We start from the raw sequence: 19,623 nt of genomic DNA on the forward strand, positions 1-19,623 counted from the left end.
AGTGGTAACCTTGATAATACACCCTTATAATAGCTTTCTGTGTTTCCTCCCTCTCCCAAGTCCCTCACTCCCACTTCAGAAGATTTGCCTCCTTAACGAACTATATTCACCCTGTCCTTGTCTTGGATTCTGCTTTATGGGAGAATACAAACTAAGAATTGTGATTTCTATTCTGCAAGGCAGGGGAACCCATGCACAGAGCCATGTTGGAGTGTCACATTGCAGGCAAGGAACTCATGGGAAGACTGTTGGGGTCTTTGAAAGCCTGGATAAATCATCCCCTTCTTTGCACAAGCAGTGAAAACAAGGACAAAGAAGTAGTGCAGATGGAAGAAAAAAGCATTACCTTTATTGTTGGCAAAGGTCAGAGTGCAGAACGTGACTCATCTTTAAGGCACATGAGCTTCCTGCTTATGTTCTTTGGTCAGACATCGACTTCTGACAGCTTTAAGGCAGTAAGACCACCCCACTGTAAACACATCCTGCCCCTAGAGAAGCAGAGCAGAATACCTACATACAGACTGGGAAAGAAGGATTGATTTCTAGTAAGCAACGAAAAACAGGAAAGCTGTGTTGAAAAACAGCTTTTTGATTCAAGCCTTAGCACCTGAGTAGTTTTGACAGGTGTAGACAGGAGATTATAAGTGAGATAGTTCTTCCTAAGTGATTAAATGCTGAAGCAAAGTTATTACTACACTCATGGCTACAGGAAATGGATCATTTAATGGAGGATACTGGTAGGATTTTGAGTATGTATTCATTTCTTCTCAGAAAGTCAAATGGAATTCAATCTTATCAACTAGTGGGTGGAATTCTGAGTTAAAATGTCAACATGTAATAACTACAGTTCTCCACATTTCTTCCCTACAGTCAAATTTATATTCATTAAATCCCTCTCCCTTGTTGCTAAGCAGGGAATTCAAGAATACATTAAAATCATAAATATTAGCACAGTAGGATTTGCAAGTCAACCTGATCTATTATGAATGCAGTTGTAAAGTTTTAACCTTCAGAATTCTTGTCCACATTCTGAAGACGCCATCAACACCGCCTGGAGAATAAAAAAAATCGACACCAGAAAATGTGGCAAATGCATGTAGAACATTGTCATTTCTTACCTGGTCCCCTTATTTACTGTGTTCACATAGTCTATTGGTATACATATACAAGGGCACATCCGGGAGTAAACATATGTCACACCCCACGCACACACACAATCCACTTAGAAATGCACACAGATAAAATGTACACTTTCCTAGTACCTAAAAAATAAGATCTTGCCACTTCTCCAAGTTTAAGGGAGAATGTGAGCCAATATTAGGCTTAATAGAGTCTTGTATGTTATTTATCATATTTTGGTTGGCATTGGGGTTAGCATGCTTGGCAAAGGAAATTTCATAATGCACATAAGTACAAAATCTTGACATTTTTAAATGCTTTCTCCCGGACCAAGCGGCTATCAGATTATGTCAAAGCTTCATTAATCTCTTCTCCCCTGCTGCTTGCCTGCCTTTTGACCATTTCGTTGCTAATTAGCCCTGAAAGCAAGGGAAAGAGAGGCTTTTGATCTCTAGGCACTCCATTTCACAGTTAAAGAAAAATGGGAAAAGTGAGGTTTGGTGCTGCTTTGTTTTACAGATCTTCACTCTAAGTTTGGACACAATGAAATTCAGGCTTGCCTTAAGATACCAGTTGCTATTGTAACCTTCATAGTAACCAGTCTTTTGATTCAATTGGCTTTCATGATTCCACTAATGATCTAGCTAGAGCTGGGCCTTGTCATGTGTTAGGAATAGATGAGTAAATTAGACTTCCCTGCTTCTTTCCATGGTGGAATTTGTGGAGGAAACTGTAATTACAGACAGCACACACATAATTGCACAGCTGATGGCAGGAGGATAGGGCAGGGTGAGGTGGGTATGCACAGCAAGGAGATTTGGGTCAGTCTATCAGGGAAGGTCTCTGAGGGAATGGTGCTAAAGAGGACACAAGAAGAATAAGTAATAGTTTGCAAAGTAAAAGCATTGGATTAGCATTTGGTGCAGGCAGAGAGCATGCAATCCATCAAATGATATTACCTAATAAGAAATATTTGTTTTGAGTGGCCGTGGTCTTTGTTTAGGGCAAATCTCTGAGTGTCAAGAAACACCTCTGAGCACTCTGAAGACTACTAGGAAGTGGGAAGGCCAATGGCTCTCTTTGTGAGTGCAGGCACAGGGTCACATACAAATAGGTTTAAAGACCTTCATGGAGCATTGGCACTTCAGCTTTTTCTCCCTTCCTTCCCATACCTTCTGTGTTCTCGGTTGAAAAGAAGAATACAGACAATACATGACTTAGAGTAATGGCTAAGCTAATAACCTGCCTTTTTGAATTAGAAGTAGAGATTTTTCACTTGCACAATCTCTCAGAAGATTTCTTTTGATAGCTCAAGTTCTTTCAGTAACCTCCTCCCATCTGGATCTTAAACATGCAAGCTTCTGGTGAGCTCTAATTAAAGCAACTTCTGACTTTGAGAGAACAGCAGGATAGTGCTTTGAGGACCCTTGGAAATATCACCACATTAAAGAAATGATAAAAAAAATCAGGTTGGGGCATTTACATGATATTTTTCCAAAAGCAGACTAATATGATGGAAATTTAAGTCCTTTGGCTACCAATATATCGAATGCCGATGAATCAGACTCCCTGTGAAATTTTTAGGAGTTTTGTAAACAGCCTATAGGAGACATCAAGCATGTATATAATTCTTTGGATTTAGGTTTCAAATCCCTGGTTTAAAATTACTAAATATCCTCATAAAATAAATGACAATTAAAAGCACCTATGATTGTTAATCTTCAAGTCTGCCATTTGATGACCTAAGTCAGGTGCAAACTATAGAATTGATTTTTATTATTGTTTTTAGATCCATGTAATATCCATATTTGGACATTAAGGGGTTTCTAGTGATTGTTGCTTTGTTTACTTAGGCTTCAACCACTTTCTTACAGATGTGGTGCAGAACTATCTCAAATGTGTGCCAAATTCTCCATTCTCTAAATTATGGAATATGCCATAAAGGCTGTGCTGCTAGCTTGGATTTTGATAAGGTAGAAATGTCTTTGATGAGTGAAATATTTTTATTAATTTTAGGTAGATTCAGATTCGAATCATTTTTAAAGATTTGAAAGGTTTTTCATTTTTTTTTCTTGTCAACACCGCTTTGTGGAAATTATAAGAGTTATCAAGGTGATTGTTCTTTGTAAAAATGGCTGAATCAGTCTTATGTCCTTTTAATTTGCTTATTTTGTAGAGTGAAGGTCTGTGAAAGATAGCTATTTTTAATCCAACCCTAAGCATATTTCTTCCTTCACCCTTCCTCCTAATTTGTAAGGTCAATGATACTCACTCCTTTCACTGATAGCAAATCCTATCTGTATGAAATCAGCTTATCTAAATGCATCACGAATGCCCAGCAGGCCTGTTTCATGGAAATTAAATAAGTGAATAACTTTGTGATGAGAACATCATGAGGTCATGGCCACAGTCGCCTTAAAACTAAATGAGCAAATCTTCAGATCAGTTTGCTTTTGCTTTTTTCCATGGTAAGAGCTCAGTGGTCATCTTCTTGTTGTAATTTTGAGATTCAGAGCCTCTCCAAGGCCCAGGAAATAAAGTCAGCTGCTAGGTTTGGGGTGGGTTGATGGGACCAACAGCCCTACCTTATGAGATCTGAAGAAGCTTCCTCAGAAACTGTTCAGGAGTTTGAGATAGAAATTAGAACTATTATGTCTTTGTAGTCTTCCAGATACAGATGTTATGTTTGAAGACTCTGGTGTATTATGCTGGTATGCTATGTTCAACAGCTTACTATTTCCACATAGTAAAATGGTTGCTGGGGTTACAATAAGAAAAAATAACTTTGTCCTTGACATCTACACTACTCTGTATTGGACAAGTTTATACTTCTACCTTGTGCCTCTTCATTTCACATTGTGAAACTTGAAATCTGGGATGTGAACACTGCTAGGATGATCATCTATTAAGATTATAAACAGCTCGGACAATAACTTGTGAGGGAAAATTTGTGTTTGTTGATGCTGTAATTTCTCCTCCCATCTTCAAAAGATGCCCTTGCAAACATTTGTATGTTAATGATATACCAAATCTTCCTCGTCAAAATCATATCTTAAAAAAGATACATTTTTAGAAACAATTTTTGGTGCAAAGAATTATGTCAGTAAGTTTATAAGATGCACTTATTAATGCTTTAAAGTTCCACCTATTTTATCTCAGTGTCTCCTTATATTTTGAGGGATGTGAAACTTTGCCATTGATAAATGCCATTCAGGTATCAGTAGTGCAAATGGAGGAGTGTTTGGTGGAGGAAAAGTGGGGTGAGGAGTAAAACAGTTGTGAGAAGGAAGGAAAGGCTTATAGAATTGTGCTTATTGTAAGGAAAAGAAAACCTGAATACTTTTGATTTTATGCTTCAGTGTCACATGGGTCATTTAGTGATAGATTCAAGAACGCTCAGTTTCTGTAAATAGTAGGGTTTATTTAGCTCACAATTTTGGAGGTTCAAGAACATGGTGTGAACATCTGCTTGGTTCTGGCGAGGACCTTCTTTGCTGTATTACATGCCATATGGTAACACACCTCTTCTCTTTAGAAATCCCTACTTTAGGCATTTTGTTATAATACTGGAAAACAGACTAATCTAGAATGCAAGTAGAGAAAAATTGAAGGCAACACCTATTGTAAACAGAGACTGAGAAATTATCTCTGTAGTGAGATAATGTAATTACTTCATTTTTGGGTCAAGACATAAATAGTGGGGATATGTATAAGACAGCCTGAGGTTAGCTAATTAGAATGCTGGAGGCTGGAACCCCAAATACCCCAGATGTTTCTTGATTAGGAAAATAATGGCAGAAATTGTTCAGAGTTTTTTAAGTGTCTTGCCATTCTGTGTCAGATATAAGTAATGCAAAAACATATAAAATGCAAAAACATATAATGGTTTAAACATATCCAAGCTAAAAAGTAAATGTATACCTTCAGTAAAATCTTTGGCAGCTGTGGGTCCTAAAATACAACCTCACCCTGGCGAGAGAAATCTATGTCCTAAGTTGTCCTAATCTATGTCCTGTAGGTCACAATAATGTTAAAAGATAGGAGACCATGGTTTTGGGACTGAACTCCTACAGTAGGCCTCTAAAGACCAGACCAAACAAAAATGGAGTCAGACTTGCTAAGTGCCATATAACCAATCCGAAACTTTAAAGAGGTAGATAAGATTTTCCTGAAAACAGGATATTCCAATCTACCCAATACAGCATAATAAGGAAGCTCCCTTTGCTTCAACCCTTACAAAACAGTAACCTGATATAAAAAAAAAAATCAATTGTTTTTCCTGATGCTGTTTCCTCATCCTCATCTTACAAAACCCACTGTTCTGCTATTGCTCACAACTCTCAATTCTCATTCCATTTTGTAAACAGGAGGCTGAGCTGATTGATGAATTGCAAATAAAAGTTGATTAGAACTACGTTCAAATTTGTTACAATTTTGTCTTTGACAGTAATAAAAATGTGCAAGGGTCCAGCTAATTATCTCTACAAAGCATATGAAACAAAATAGCCTATGCTCCAGGCCTGCTCCCAGTGCCCTCCTTCCCTGATACCAACATTTAGACTCATACCCACCTCTTTCTCCATGTGCCATGCTCAGGAAGAGAGGCCTTTAAATATAGTGATTGAGTCATCTGATATAATCTTTAATTGCAGCAGTTATACACCCTAGTTACATATTAAACTGGGAAACACTTAAAAATTTATCTATATCCAGGTGCCATTAAATCATATTCTCTCAGGATGATGAGACATGGTGCCTCATAAGAAGCACAGTTTATAAATAATCTGAGGTAATGATTATACTAAGATGCACTGTGAAGACTAATTCATAGAAAGGACTGATTACTATTGGCTTGAGTTAAAAGAACACAGTTTAGAGGAGTTGGGGCTTGACCTGGAAAATGCCAATATTTTAAGTGGACATTAGGAGAGGGCCCAACAAAAGCAGTGTGGGCATTATGACTGGGATTCCATACTGATCCAGGTCTGTTGGGAAAAAGTGATCAGAGGCCTGGACAGTGTTAATACTCATTTGTGAAGCAATGGGAATTGGTACAAGTGGGCAAGATCAGATGATGGAGAAGATTGAATAAAAGGTGAAGAATGCATTGTGGAGATACAATGGTAATTTGAGGCTTTTATCAAGAGGACAACATTGAAAGTGCTGGGGATTCCCAAGGACACCCATTCCTAGATTGGAATTTGTTTTCTGTAGTAGAGTGGATGACTTGGATCTATTATTCATCTCTCAATATATACCTTTCTTGTTGCTCATTATCTAATGTCTGAATTTCACAATACCTAGTTTGTAGATGCAATAACTAGCATGCATTTGAGTTTATGCAAGGTGTTCCTGGAATTTTTTCATTGCACAGCACCTAATAGCCACTCAAAAACTGAAGTGAGTATAACAAATATTTTCACAATAGCAATAAGCTTTCTTATCTGATTAGCCTTACACAAATCACTTAATCCTTTCAGTCTTAGTTTCTTCATTTGGCCAATGAAGAGACAATACTAGACATTTTGTAATTTTACATAGAGAAGTAGCATCACATATATTTCTGATTATTCTCAGCCACACATACAGTAAGATTTGTAATTGAGATTGCTCCTTTCCTGGCCATCTATTCCCACTTCGTCTGTGTACACTATTATTTAGATGAGAACATGTGCATTATTTTTTCTGGTGAGTCCAAAGAAAAGTAACTGATGTTTGATAAGAAGAAAATATTGATCATGTTTATTTTTTTTGTTTTTTGAAAGGATGAATGAAAGTAAATAAAAAAATCTGCAGGTTAATAAATTAGACTGGCATAAATATTTGAGTAGAGGAAAGCATAAAACTTCATGTCACCCATACATGAAACATACAGAGCAAATAGTTATCCTTTTGAAGATTTTAATACAGACTTAAAAATGGACAATTTAATATTACAGTTATATACCATTGATTCTGTTAGATATGTGGATGAATGTGTTTGTTTGTTTTTCAGTAAAATAGTTTCATGCTTATAAAAGTCACTGTAGGTCAAGTTGGAACAAAGAGAACCACGTACAGTAGAAATAAACCTGGTATTAAATAGGGTATAGGTAAGGAAAAATTATTATAAAGCAGTTACATTGTTGACACAAAATAAAAATAAATAAAAACACTTCTCTATGTTTTGAAGGCAATTCACAATTATTTCCAGGAATTCTGTGAGAGTTTAAGGCCATTTGTTCTAAAGAAATGCTTTAATTTAGACACAACTTCACAAAACTTTAATTCTTGTAAAAACTGTACATGCAAAAACTTTACAATTAATTGTGGACAGGCAGATCAGTATATAGGAGTAGTTTATTTCACAAATGTGTTGTGCACTAAGTCACATAGTTGTATATATTGAACTGGGAATTTCACAAAAGACTCCAGCCTGTGCACCCTGTGTGGCAAAGTGGAATGGTGAGAACAAGGAATTCCAATCAAGAGAGCCAGTATCCCTTTGAATTAAAATATCTAGACAAGATATAATGGAATAAAAAGTTTAAAACATCTGCTACATGGTTCATAGTTAAATAGTCTTGGTTTTTAGTCTTTCTAAACAGCATTATAATATAAGGATGCTACTTTTTACATAATGTATTTTCTGTGCATTTACAGTTCACAATGTTTGGCTTTTTATTACTTCTACTTAGCATTACAAAATATAAACTGACTGCTGTCTAAATTTAGAACCGGAAAAATTTGTGTTCTTATAGGATAGACATCTGCTAATCTTAAACTCCCATACTTGGCAAACACTGCAGAAAAATTAATTACTAAGCAGATGTGCCTTCTTAAGACAATTCAGTTTCTGAGAAATACAGAGTATCTTCTTTCCCTATTTGCAAATGTATTTGTCCAGACAGTCATTCAAAGAGATATTGCTCTTGTGATTATAACTATTGCAATTTAGAAGACAAAGGATTCAATATTCAAAACTCTTATTCTTAAGAACAGTTATAAAAGTATTGAAATTTAAAAAGTAGTAACATGTAAACATTGATACAGAGAGACTGCTCTCCTATACATATAGCAGTCGAGGACAATATTTGAGTTAAAAACATAGTTTGTGCTTTTCCCAACAATACATTGGAAATTAGCTGTTCAGTCAAAAAAAAAAAAAAAAATTAAAGATTCAGAGAAGACATCCGTACTTTGCTTCAAGCATTTAAACATTTTTTCTGTTGCTCATGCAACAATCATATTTACAGTTTTGGTTTAGGAAGAGAATTAATTTTGGATCCAAGAAAGCACGTTAACTAGTACTGCTGAAACCAAACTGAGAGAAGTATCTTGATCCCTGGTTCATTACAGAGCACCAGGCACAAAGCATTGACTCAGCAGCTCTGACTGATGTGTAGGTAACACGAGCATCTGGGGGCACAGTCATATTTGTGTCTGCAACACATGTGTAGGTGGGGTGTATGGGGGAGGCGCGGGTGATGGCTTGATTCCTCGGGCCCTCATGTAGGAGAGAAACTGCTCGGGGATCTCAGCCAGGACATCTTTGGCCAGTCTAGCCATGCTCAGTATGTGGTTTCCACTTCTATCAATGTAATCCCTGAATGGCACAAACTAAAACAGAGGCAAAAGAAAATTATTTCATAGGCTCATAATCTCTATAAAAGACAAAAATCAGCACATATAAACATTTGGTAGGAGGAGAGTCACGGAAGCCCAGGATAACCAGGAGATGAATGATAATAGTACATTTAAAAATATTTGATACACTATAAGCAACTATAATAGTAAACAAATGCTTTTAATATATACTTTAACTAAAAAGGGATACAATTCTTTTCTTTTCTTTTCTTTTTCCTGCAAAACTAATGCCACTTGGTCCTGACACACTGATTATGTTGCTACATGTGTTCTGCAGTTTTGAATTCTGTATCCAGCCTGATGCCCCAAAAGGAAGGAACATGTAACCTCTTTAGGGCTCAGTTTCCTATCAAATGGAGTAAATACATGTATAATTCAGTTCTGATCCAAAAGTATTACTCAATGCAACATAAGGAGCAAATATTACTCAATTCAATGTAAATATATATATATATATATATATCATTAAGCAATCCTAAGTACATGGATGAGGACACAAATGGTGTGACTCTACTTTGTGTACAACCAGAGACATGAAAAATTGTGCTCTATATGTGTGATATTAATTGAAATGCATTCTGTTCTCATGTATAACAAATTAGAACAAATAAATTAATTAAAAAAAACAACTATTGTTAGGAAACACAAAATGATCACATTGCTACAGTAAACCAAGTTAAGATTTTGAAAAATCAAATAGCAGGTGTAATGTCTGTAACAAAGTGAAACCTGTCTCTTAAAAGGAGAAATATACTCCATTCTCTTTAAAAGAAGGCATGTTTGGGCTGGAATTGTAGCTCAGTGGTAGGGCACTTGAGTCACTAGTGTGAGGCACTGGGTTCAATCCTAGCACCACATTAAAAAAAAATTACAAATAAAGGCATTGAGTTCATGTATAACTAAAAAAATAAAATTAAAAAAAAAAAAGTTACGCTATAGGCAGAAGCATACCTTTGTCACTAAAATGTTATCCTGTTTTGCTATTAGGAGGAAAACTCAGAGCATATTTCAAATCAGTGTTATAGAAAAGTGACACATCTTCCTCTTACCCCTAAAGGTAGCTAAGTCAGGGTAAGAAAAACTTAACAGTGAACGTAATTCAGCTGAGAACAGGGAGGGTGTGAACTTTTGTGATGTCACATTATCTAGCTATGCACAAGACTTGACATTTTTAACAAAACAGCAGAGAGGTGACAAAACAAAGTTAAAGTTTATATTCTCCCTAAAACTTGAATTAGAACAGTGAGAAAATAGGAATCAATGTAGGTAAGGATTAAGAGGAAACAAATTACAATTGCAGTTATAGTTATTTTATTCTTACTTTAAAAGTCATGATATTTTACAAATTAACATTTACGAATGTTAATACAGTTAGTATACATATAGCTATTTTTTAAACTATTTCTTTAAAGGTTTAGTTTTTTGAAAATGTGTAGCTAATATGTTCATTTCGGGAAAATAGAAAACAGTGGATATTTCTTTAGAAAAAGGGGAGATCATATCTGCTTGTGTCTTACCTCAACTCTGGTCTTTTAGTTTTGTTTGATTCTTTACCTCTTATCATACCATGGACATGAAACTTATCTTTTAACCCTTTATTATCACACACTCTGGAATTAGACTTCTTAGGTTTGAAGCCTGATTTTGGTACTCATTACCTGCATGGACTTGGGAAGATATGTTCCACTATTGCCTCAGTTTCCTCTTATATAAAATAACTATAATATATATAACATCTACTTCATTAGGTAGTTGCATTACATAAATTAACATACAAATTGTTTAAGACAGTGTTCAATCATAACATGTACCATATGTGATAGTTATCATTATCATCATTGCTAATACTATTCACCCATTTGTTCATTCCTTGAGTTATCAATATAAATATGAGGCTTTTCTCAACAGCTTTCTATTCACACTCATATCAACCATTGAGAATAAAGAACTATTATATTTTATCTCTCTTAAATGGAAGTACAATAGCAACTAATCTAAAACAGTAATTCATAGAATTTTGGTATGTTGAACACTTGGTTTTTTTTTCATCTTACGAGCAGGTGTTATAGGATCTATAGGTTTTTAAAACTGAAGTAAATTAAAATTCATTTCAGACTTTTATGATTCTCTAGAATGTCACAACTACAGGTTCCCAGCCACTGTTCTCACATCTCACACACTTATACAGATTTGTAAAGTCTCCTTATAAATGATGGGTAAGAAAGAAACCCTTCTTTTCAACCAAGCATGGGAATATATAAATCATATAATTTAGGCATGTCAGCTGGGGTCATAGACTCTAATGTGCCACTTGAGCCCGAGGTTGAGAATTGCTGTCCCAGCAAGTCACTGTCCTCCACAGAAGCACATTTCATCCTACATATATGTGGGGAGTAGAAAAAGAAGTTGGGAACTTTCTCCTCACTAACCTAAATGATCTCTATCTTTTCCAAAGGAACATTCAATTTTTCAGTCCACTTTGTAAGTAAGAAATGAAAATGGCAAATGACTCTTCGTTTCCTTTACCTCTTACTAGTGTCATATTTTATAGTTTTCATGATGAAATATGCCCTCATTTTTCTTGGAAGATGGATCATGGCCTTCTACCATTAGAGATTCCTACTAAACTACTCAGACCACTCTCTTTATTTTCTCTTTCAACCTCATTTCTGAGTCCTCAACTTGGGGACTTCTTGTTCAAAAAAATTCCCACACATTTGTGGCTGCAGGTTGACCATTAATTCAGCTGGACCCTTAAAACATTCAATTTAAATAATAAATAAATAAATAAATAAATAAATAAATAAATTTTCACTCTTCAATAATTTATTACATTCATATGATAAATATCAATAAATGCATTCTGTACTTTATACAAATATGGTATCCTTAATACTCTACATCCTTTTCTCAAAATCCACAAGTATAAGGAAAACATTCCACATGGCTGCTCTAATGGCTGGCTTTGCCTGTTTGTGAAAACAAGTTGGAATTAGTTTGGGCAAATGGGCTTTTAGTTGCTGTTCTGCTCAATTTTGTTTGATTGTTCCTACTGTGCAGAGCTCCATTAGTGATTTTCAAGTCTAAGCCTTGAAGGTTATTATTCTCCTTTTAATGGAAAATATGATTTAAATATAATTTTTCAGGAAATGATATGCTGGTCAGCAACTGCATGCAGCTAGGAATAATGGCATTGAGTTATTCATAATGGTCAACCCACAGCACAAACAAACAAACAAATAAAAAGCCTTTGCATATATTGACTTGAGGAAATAACTCACTTAAGTTTTAGAATAACAACCACAGGAACTCATCTTGCTTACTGTTTATATTATAGTCATATGAAATTGAATCCCAAGGCAATGAGACATAATCACTCATGAGATTCACTACATGTGTCAAGGTACAGCTACTTGAAATAGTGACAAACAAGTGCCTTCCCATCAGACTGTGCCAACACACTAGCTGATGATAATAATTGATATTGATATAATGTATTTACTGAGCAACTCTTCAGTGGAAGGACTTCTGCTAAGGGATTTTTAGTTTAATACCTCATTTAATTTTCACAAGTGTCTATCCATATTTTAAATTTATGTAAGAGGAAACTGAAACTCAAGAGGGTTTAATTAACTTACCTCTCAGTAACAAGTATCATTATTTGAACCTAAATTAATCCAACTTTGACCCATTATCTACTACAGAAATCTGAAAAAGGGAATAGATCCCAATAATGTTTAGAATCTTGCTTTTTAAGGGAGTAGGCATATTATCATAGAACACAGGTTTGGGAATCAGTATGGTGTTGGAAATCTTGACCTATCAATTTATGACTTAAGCAACCTGGCATAGTTGTTTAGCTTCCCAACTTAGTCCACAGTTTCTTTATGTGCAAGTGACTGTAGGCAAAAAGGAACTAGCATGTTTAGGAGGATATAAGATGATACGGGAACAAAGTGAAGAAGAGGAAACTAGTTCAGGTGTGGGAGTGAGGGTAAGACAGAGGGAAATTTTAAAATAGAAGATTTCCATCAGTACAGATGAGGAAGCAAATGACATCAGAGGTAAAATGACAACAGAATAAGAGTAAATATTATGAAATTGTGTGGTACAAGTACAGTTAATTTGTCTACATAAAATTTAGTATGTTTGTGTGTGTATTTAGCTGAAGAGGAAAACTGAGGTCAGGTTATAGAGACTCTTAAATGCTATGTTGATGTTTTAGAATCAAAGTTATACAGAATACTTCGGAATATTACAATCAGATATTTTAGAATTAAATCCAGATTCCACTTCTTGTTAGCTGTGTGATTATGGACAAGAGAAAATTGAACTCATTTTTTTTTTCTTTTGTAAAATATAGTAATCCAAGTACCTGTTTCATAAAGCTAATTAAGGAGGGAGTTATGTAATGCTGTACCATGACCAGCACATAAAGCATGTCAGAGTTAGAAATTTCTACTAGGAGAAGAAGCTGTTGAAGATTTGATGTAAAAATAAATACCCAATCTACTATCCTCGACTCCCTCGACTCTCTGCTGAACCTCGACTACATATTATTTGTAGTCCTAGGCTTTTGTTTGTTTACTAGAGAAATCTGTTTTATTTGTGGTTTATTTAACATGATTAGCTTCAAAATGTAAGAAATGGAAAGAAGAGAAAAAAATAAAGGAGTCTAAATGGACCCTGTTCTCTGGTAATAGTTTAGCTAGTTTGTTTATAGATATTTTCTGGCCAAGAGGAGATGGACAATATTAAGGGAAGATTGACAATATTATCCTAGATGTGCCCCTGCAACCTCAATATTCTAAATATTCAAAAATGCTTCTATTCTTGAAAATAACTCATTTAAAGCAGTTTACAAAGGCTGGGAGGACATGGAAAGCTTTGAAGGTGGAATATTTAACCTTATTCAAGATGTGAGACAAGATGCCAGTTCTTCAACATAATGTAAATGTTTGGCTTGCTTACTATTTTGAAAAGGTCAATCCCCATTGAGGAACATCTCTGTGAAATTAGGAAGAGTGCATAAAATCTCCTTAACTGAATGATGAAATGTAAAACAAGATGTCCCTTGTCATTAGGGGGCTCCTCATTTGCTGGCTATACTGTAATTTCCTGTCCACGTCTCTAAGAATGCTCTACTCTTTCAGCTCAGCATTTTGTGGCAGAATCCTTCAAGTGATTGCCTGTATCCCCAGGTGTGTTCAAAACCTTTGGGGATCCCAGTATCACTGAAGGACTGGTTATAAGGATTCTGATTCTCAAGAACAGGAAACTTAAATAATTACACTAACATATGTCTATGCTGGTAGACAACAAGTATTTTATGTTGTTACTTCTTCTGAGACTCATCATGGGAAGAGCAAAGATGAAGGAACTTGAGTTCACACACAATGAAACAAAGGCCACTAGAGATTTACTGGCTTCTTCAAGATCGTGTCAAAATTGTACTTTCACAGATATATGGGTCCTATCTTAATATTCTACTCAATGGAGTAAATCCACCGAGAGAGAGCCTAGTTGCATAATAAAGGACATTGTTTTTATAAATGCAAGCAGGCATAACTCTTTGTTATCACTCACATATCAATTCTTTTAAAGAAAATCTTAGTGATATGAACAATCTTGGCTACTTCCTGGGGGAGGAAATAGTATACTAAGTTTCTCTCAAGCATCATCTAGAAGGAACTATGAGATATAAGGTGTTCCTTGCTAATTTCATAACAATTCATTACAACAGCAACATGACACTTTCTAAATGACTTCAAATTCATACTTCCCTCTGGTAATGTGATTTCTTGGAAACTGTGAGCCGGACATTACAGAAAGCTTTTAGATAAAGTGTGTAATTACTTGGACTTATAATTATACTGATGAGGTTGGTGAATAATTATATGTTTATGAAAAAACACCATGAGATTCTTAAATAGATGACATCAACACGTCATCTTTCTTAGATGCTTTTAGTCTATAATCATTTATTGTATATCTGTGTGCTTTTTACTTTACCAATTATGTTAGAGTGGAAGTTTAAATCATATTTAATTATTTAAAAAAACTTATATGGTTGTTTCTGTTTTAAAATTTGATTTTACTAATTAATGCAAAAGTGTTTTTTAATCTTTAGGAACATTATTTACTCTTTACATGATCATATTCATAAATTGATTATAAACTGACATTATTTTCTCTTTCACTATATTAATCATTTTTGTTGTTTTTAGTGACTTCTATTTCAGAAATATATTTTATGTAAGTCATCTCACTTAATTTTCACAATGCGATTTGCTTTGTAGAACATTGAAATTTTGAGAGTTTATCCAATTATCACAAGTAAGGATTTGAACCAAATTCTGAATGAGTCCAAATTATATTCTCTGAATAGCTCTAATATAGGTAAATATATAAGTTTGATTATTTTGGAGATAATACTGAAGTCCATTGTTTGTTCATCCAAAAACTTCTATATACTGTGCTTAAATAATACTAAGACCCTCTTCATTTCCTAGTTAAAAGATGTGCTTCACGGCCTTTTCCCCTTTGCATAACCTAAAAAGTATGGACACTCTAAAATATGCAACTGTTTAGTTGAATTAACTCCTTGCTTTCAGTTATAAATTTTAGCTGAATCTTTGATTATTGAATGTTTTCATTCTATTCACTCCCCAAATAGTAGTCAGCAGTTATTTCTTCTTTTTTTTTTTGATTTTTTAAAAAATACAAGACAGTGGAATGCATTACAATTCTTATTACACATATATACCACAATTTTTCATATCTCTGTATGTATATAAATTAGGTTATTTCTTAATTCTAACATTTTATATGTAAAACTTATGACTATAACATATTGTTATATATTTTATACACACATATTACATATATGTAATTTTAAGATCTATTTCTCCACTTTCCTTACTATAATCTATGGGGAAAATGTGACAATAATTATAATCTTTTTGTAACTATTTTATTTGTACATTTTTTACTATGTTTACTTAATCTGGATATATGTCAGCTGTTTTGAAACACTTAGTTTTTCCTGAGGACTAAAGAATGAATAAACAGGCATCATTTAAAAGACTGTTATGTTTCTAGCTTTTGATTTTACTAAAGGTCACAATGATGTTTTCTGAAAATAGTAAAGTAGGAAAAACACTTATTAGTAATTCCACTTATACCAATGAACCTGAAGGAGGAGAAGTGCTTAATATAACATCTCACAGAGAATTAACCAACTTAATTAAACAGAACCTAAAATTTCTGATTTCAATTTAAGTAAGTTGCTTATTTTAAATTACAGCAGACATGGGCTCTTCACAATGAACAAAACATAATTTTTGCTTAGTTTCTCCCCCGCCTTCTTTCTTTTTTGGGGGGTACCAGAGATTGAACTCTGGGATACTTGGCCACTGAGCCACATCCCCAGCTCTATTTTGTATTTTATTTAGAGACAGGGTCTCACTGAGTTGCTTAGTGCCTCACTTTTGCTGAGACTGGCTTTGGAATCATGAACCTCCTGCCTTAGCCTCCCCTCAGCCATTGAGATCACAACCATGCACCATGGCACCTGGCAATTTTTGCTTAGTTTCTTACCTGCACAATGTCCCTTTCGGCATATTTTCCTCTGGAGGAGACTCTTACATCATCACCATCCAATTCAACCATTGCTTAAAAATAAAATACAATCAATGATTTATTCAGTATATTTTTATCAAAATTTAAAACTATAGACAGTAAGACATCAGTATATATATATATATATATATATATATATATACACACACACACACAGCAATATGTTCTATGTAATGATAGCAAGCCTGCCACCTTCATCTCTTCATTTATTTCTCCCACAAAACATGACTGAGTACACCACTTTTTGATAAAAGCAAGACAAGACCTTGAATGGCCCTTTCAGAGATAGGCAGAGCCAGTACATTCAGGAACAGTCTTTGGGTCCATTTCTCTCTTCTATAGGTTCTAAACTTTAGTTACATGCTTTTATGACTGATTGGGCAAGTAATATTAGCCCATTAAATTTTAATTTTTCTTTCTAATTTAAGAAATTTGGCAGCAATTTTAGAATTCTGGATGCCAAGTTAAACTGCATTCTCATTGGAACTACAACAAAGCTATATGTCCACATTGTCCAATTTTTACTTTATAAATAAATTACAAAATAAAGTGACATTTTATCAGTCCTTATACTGATTGGATAGTTAGGTTTTTATAAAGTCTGTTTTGTTGTTGTTGGTGGTGGTGAAGAAGTAATTTCAGCATTGCATAGATCAGCTGGTATTTGGAAATGCTGTGATATAATGGGGCAGCTGGTGGCACAGAATGCCATGCTGCGATTAAGAACATTTTCCAGAGTTTATTAAGTTTTCAGTGAGAATTTTCTAAATAATTAATTACATGAGGGATGCTAATTTGTTCTTAAAGTATAATTCTATTACTTATAATTCATTTTGTATACACATGACATTCACCAGACTCCAGAGAGCCACTTGCAATTATGTTTGCCTCTTTACCCCCCAAAACAAAATAGTGCTCAGTCAGAATACAATCCACCTCTTCACTATTTTCTTCAGTCCTTGGATAATGTATTTGAGTTAAAAAAAAACATTGTTTTCAATTTTATCTTTCTATATATGTTTGTGAGTCAAAGTTTTGGCTGAAGTAACACTAGTACGTACATCAGAGAGCAAGCATTCAACACTTTGCTTAGATATACCACACAAGTCATAATTTTATAAGATGTATACATTATCAATAATAAGTTAATGAACTTATTTAAAATACAAAAGACCTATATTTTCTCTACTATTTCTTAGGATATAAATATGATGTTCAAATATTTTCAATACTTACTTCCTATTTCAACTAGGTTAGCTTTCATAATTTTCATTATTACTTTGAGACAAAATGGCACATTATACCTGGGCACAGTGGCCACACCTATAATCCCAGTGACTCGGGAGGCTTAGGCAGGAAGACTGCAAGTTTGAGACCAGCCTTAGCAACTTAGCAAGGACCTAAGCAATTTAGTGAAACCCTGTCTCAAAGTAAAAAAAATAAAAAGGGATCGGGATGTAGCTCAATGATATAGGACCACTGGATTCAATCCCCAGTGCAAAACAAACAACTGCACATTGATAGTGACAGATCAGCAATCACAGAAAATTCCCCTTTATTCTCTAATATATTAATAAGCTACAATAATTACCCTGTGCTCACTCTAAAATGGGAAACAAGAATCCAGTGATAATCTAGGTCTCACCTCCACAGTCCTCTACAATATCTATCTGTCTTTGAGAATGTTTCATTATCATTAATGAAGACAATGACAGTAATTCAGGTAATCCATAAAAGGATGAGATCCTATTAAGCATATCTTACTTTTCAATGTGCCCTTTGGGTTAAAAGGTTTCAGGCAGCAAGAGCTGGAGGCTCTGCATTTGAGAGAAGAAGAAGGGATGGTGTGCAAGTAGTGAGGGGCCACATCCACTCTTCAGGTTTTCAGACCATCTTATTCTCAAGGAGGCAGAGATTATGAGTCCCATTCCCTACAGGTATCCCAGCCCAGAAAGAGGTGCAGGAGAGACATACCTGCACTTCTTTCTAGCCATGAGAGAAAATGAATTTAGAATCCTTTCTATTTACTCCTTCCCCAACTTTCATCAAAGCTGATGGCCAGATGCCGCTGTAAGTTTACTCTTTGAATGTCTTTTAAGGATAAAGAAATCATATTTGGAGAAATCATTTTTTATTAATGAAGGTGCTTTATATTGGAGAGGAAAGTCACCAAGGAAAATTACAAAGAGCATTTAAAACTATTCTTATTAAAATATAGAAATGGCTGGGTGCAGTGACACATGCCTGTAATCCTGTTGGCTTGGGAGGCTGAGGCAGGAGGATCATGAGTTCAAAGCCAGCCTCAGCAACTTAGCAAGGCCCTGAGCAACTCAGCGAGGCCCTAAGCAACTCAGCAAGACTCTGTCTCTAAATAAAATATATTTAAAAAGCTGGAGATGTAGCCCAGTGGTTAAGCAGCCCTGAGTTCAATCCTGAGCGCACGCGCACACCCCACCCCCCACATATATACACATTGCACACACATATGTATAAATGAATGAGAATATTCACTAATCTAATAGTTTATTCTTATTTCCTCTCTTCTCAAGAACAGATAGAAAATTTTGCATTTCTTGTTCATGCCAACCATGTCTTTCTGATTAAAACTGTGTAGATGTAGACTTATGTGATTAACAGATATAACCTGCAATTTGGATTTCAGTCTTTGCTGGATTATATATATGAAATGTAAATTTATACTATGGTAGATTTCAAAGTTACAAGAGAGGCTCTTCTGATAGGATAGCAGTAATTTGACTGTAAGTCAGAGATTTTTCTATATTATGCATTATTGTCTCCTAACAGGATAGTTGACTTTTCTAGTACTCTTGAGTATCCTGAAAGTTTTCCATCCTATTAAAAGTTCTTTCTGGTGAATATAGAAACCAGGTGTTGCATGATACTAATTCCATATTCACATGTTCCCCAGGGAAAGTTTCAGTCTAATTTCCTGGAGGGAATTCTACTGGGAAGGTAATGCATGATCTTAATTCCATATTCACATGTTCCCCAGGGAAAGTTTCAGTCTAATTTCCTGGAGGGGATTCTACTCGGAAGGTAACTTCCCTTTCTATCTGTAACCACCACATGCTGAGAGAGGAGTGAGTCATAGGATTACTAAGATTAGGAGAAAGAAATAAACTTGACTTCCCCTATCCTTGGAACGAATGTAGTTTCTCCTATGGAATGTTTACCAGCTAAAGCTCTACCCCATGAGGAGATCTGCAGATAACAATG

General features: G+C 34.9%; 1 protein-coding gene across 1 annotated transcript in view; it reads right to left on the reverse strand.

The window, feature by feature from the left end:
* Positions 1–7,003: 7,003 nt before the first annotated feature.
* The window catches only part of Cpne8 (copine 8), a 193,049-nt gene continuing 180,429 nt past the window's right edge, over positions 7,004–19,623 (reverse strand). Inside the window, exons 19-20 of the mRNA XM_015493226.2 lie at positions 16,345–16,418; positions 7,004–8,718 (exon numbers count right to left, since the gene is read on the reverse strand). Coding sequence (XP_015348712.1) covers positions 8,530–8,718; positions 16,345–16,418 — 263 coding nt within the window. The 3' untranslated portion in view covers positions 7,004–8,529. The remainder of the gene's footprint in view (positions 8,719–16,344; positions 16,419–19,623) is intronic.

The sequence above is a fragment of the Marmota marmota genome, unplaced genomic scaffold (assembly GCF_001458135.2).
Source record: "Marmota marmota marmota unplaced genomic scaffold, marMar, whole genome shotgun sequence".
Lineage (NCBI taxonomy): Eukaryota > Metazoa > Chordata > Mammalia > Rodentia > Sciuridae > Marmota > Marmota marmota.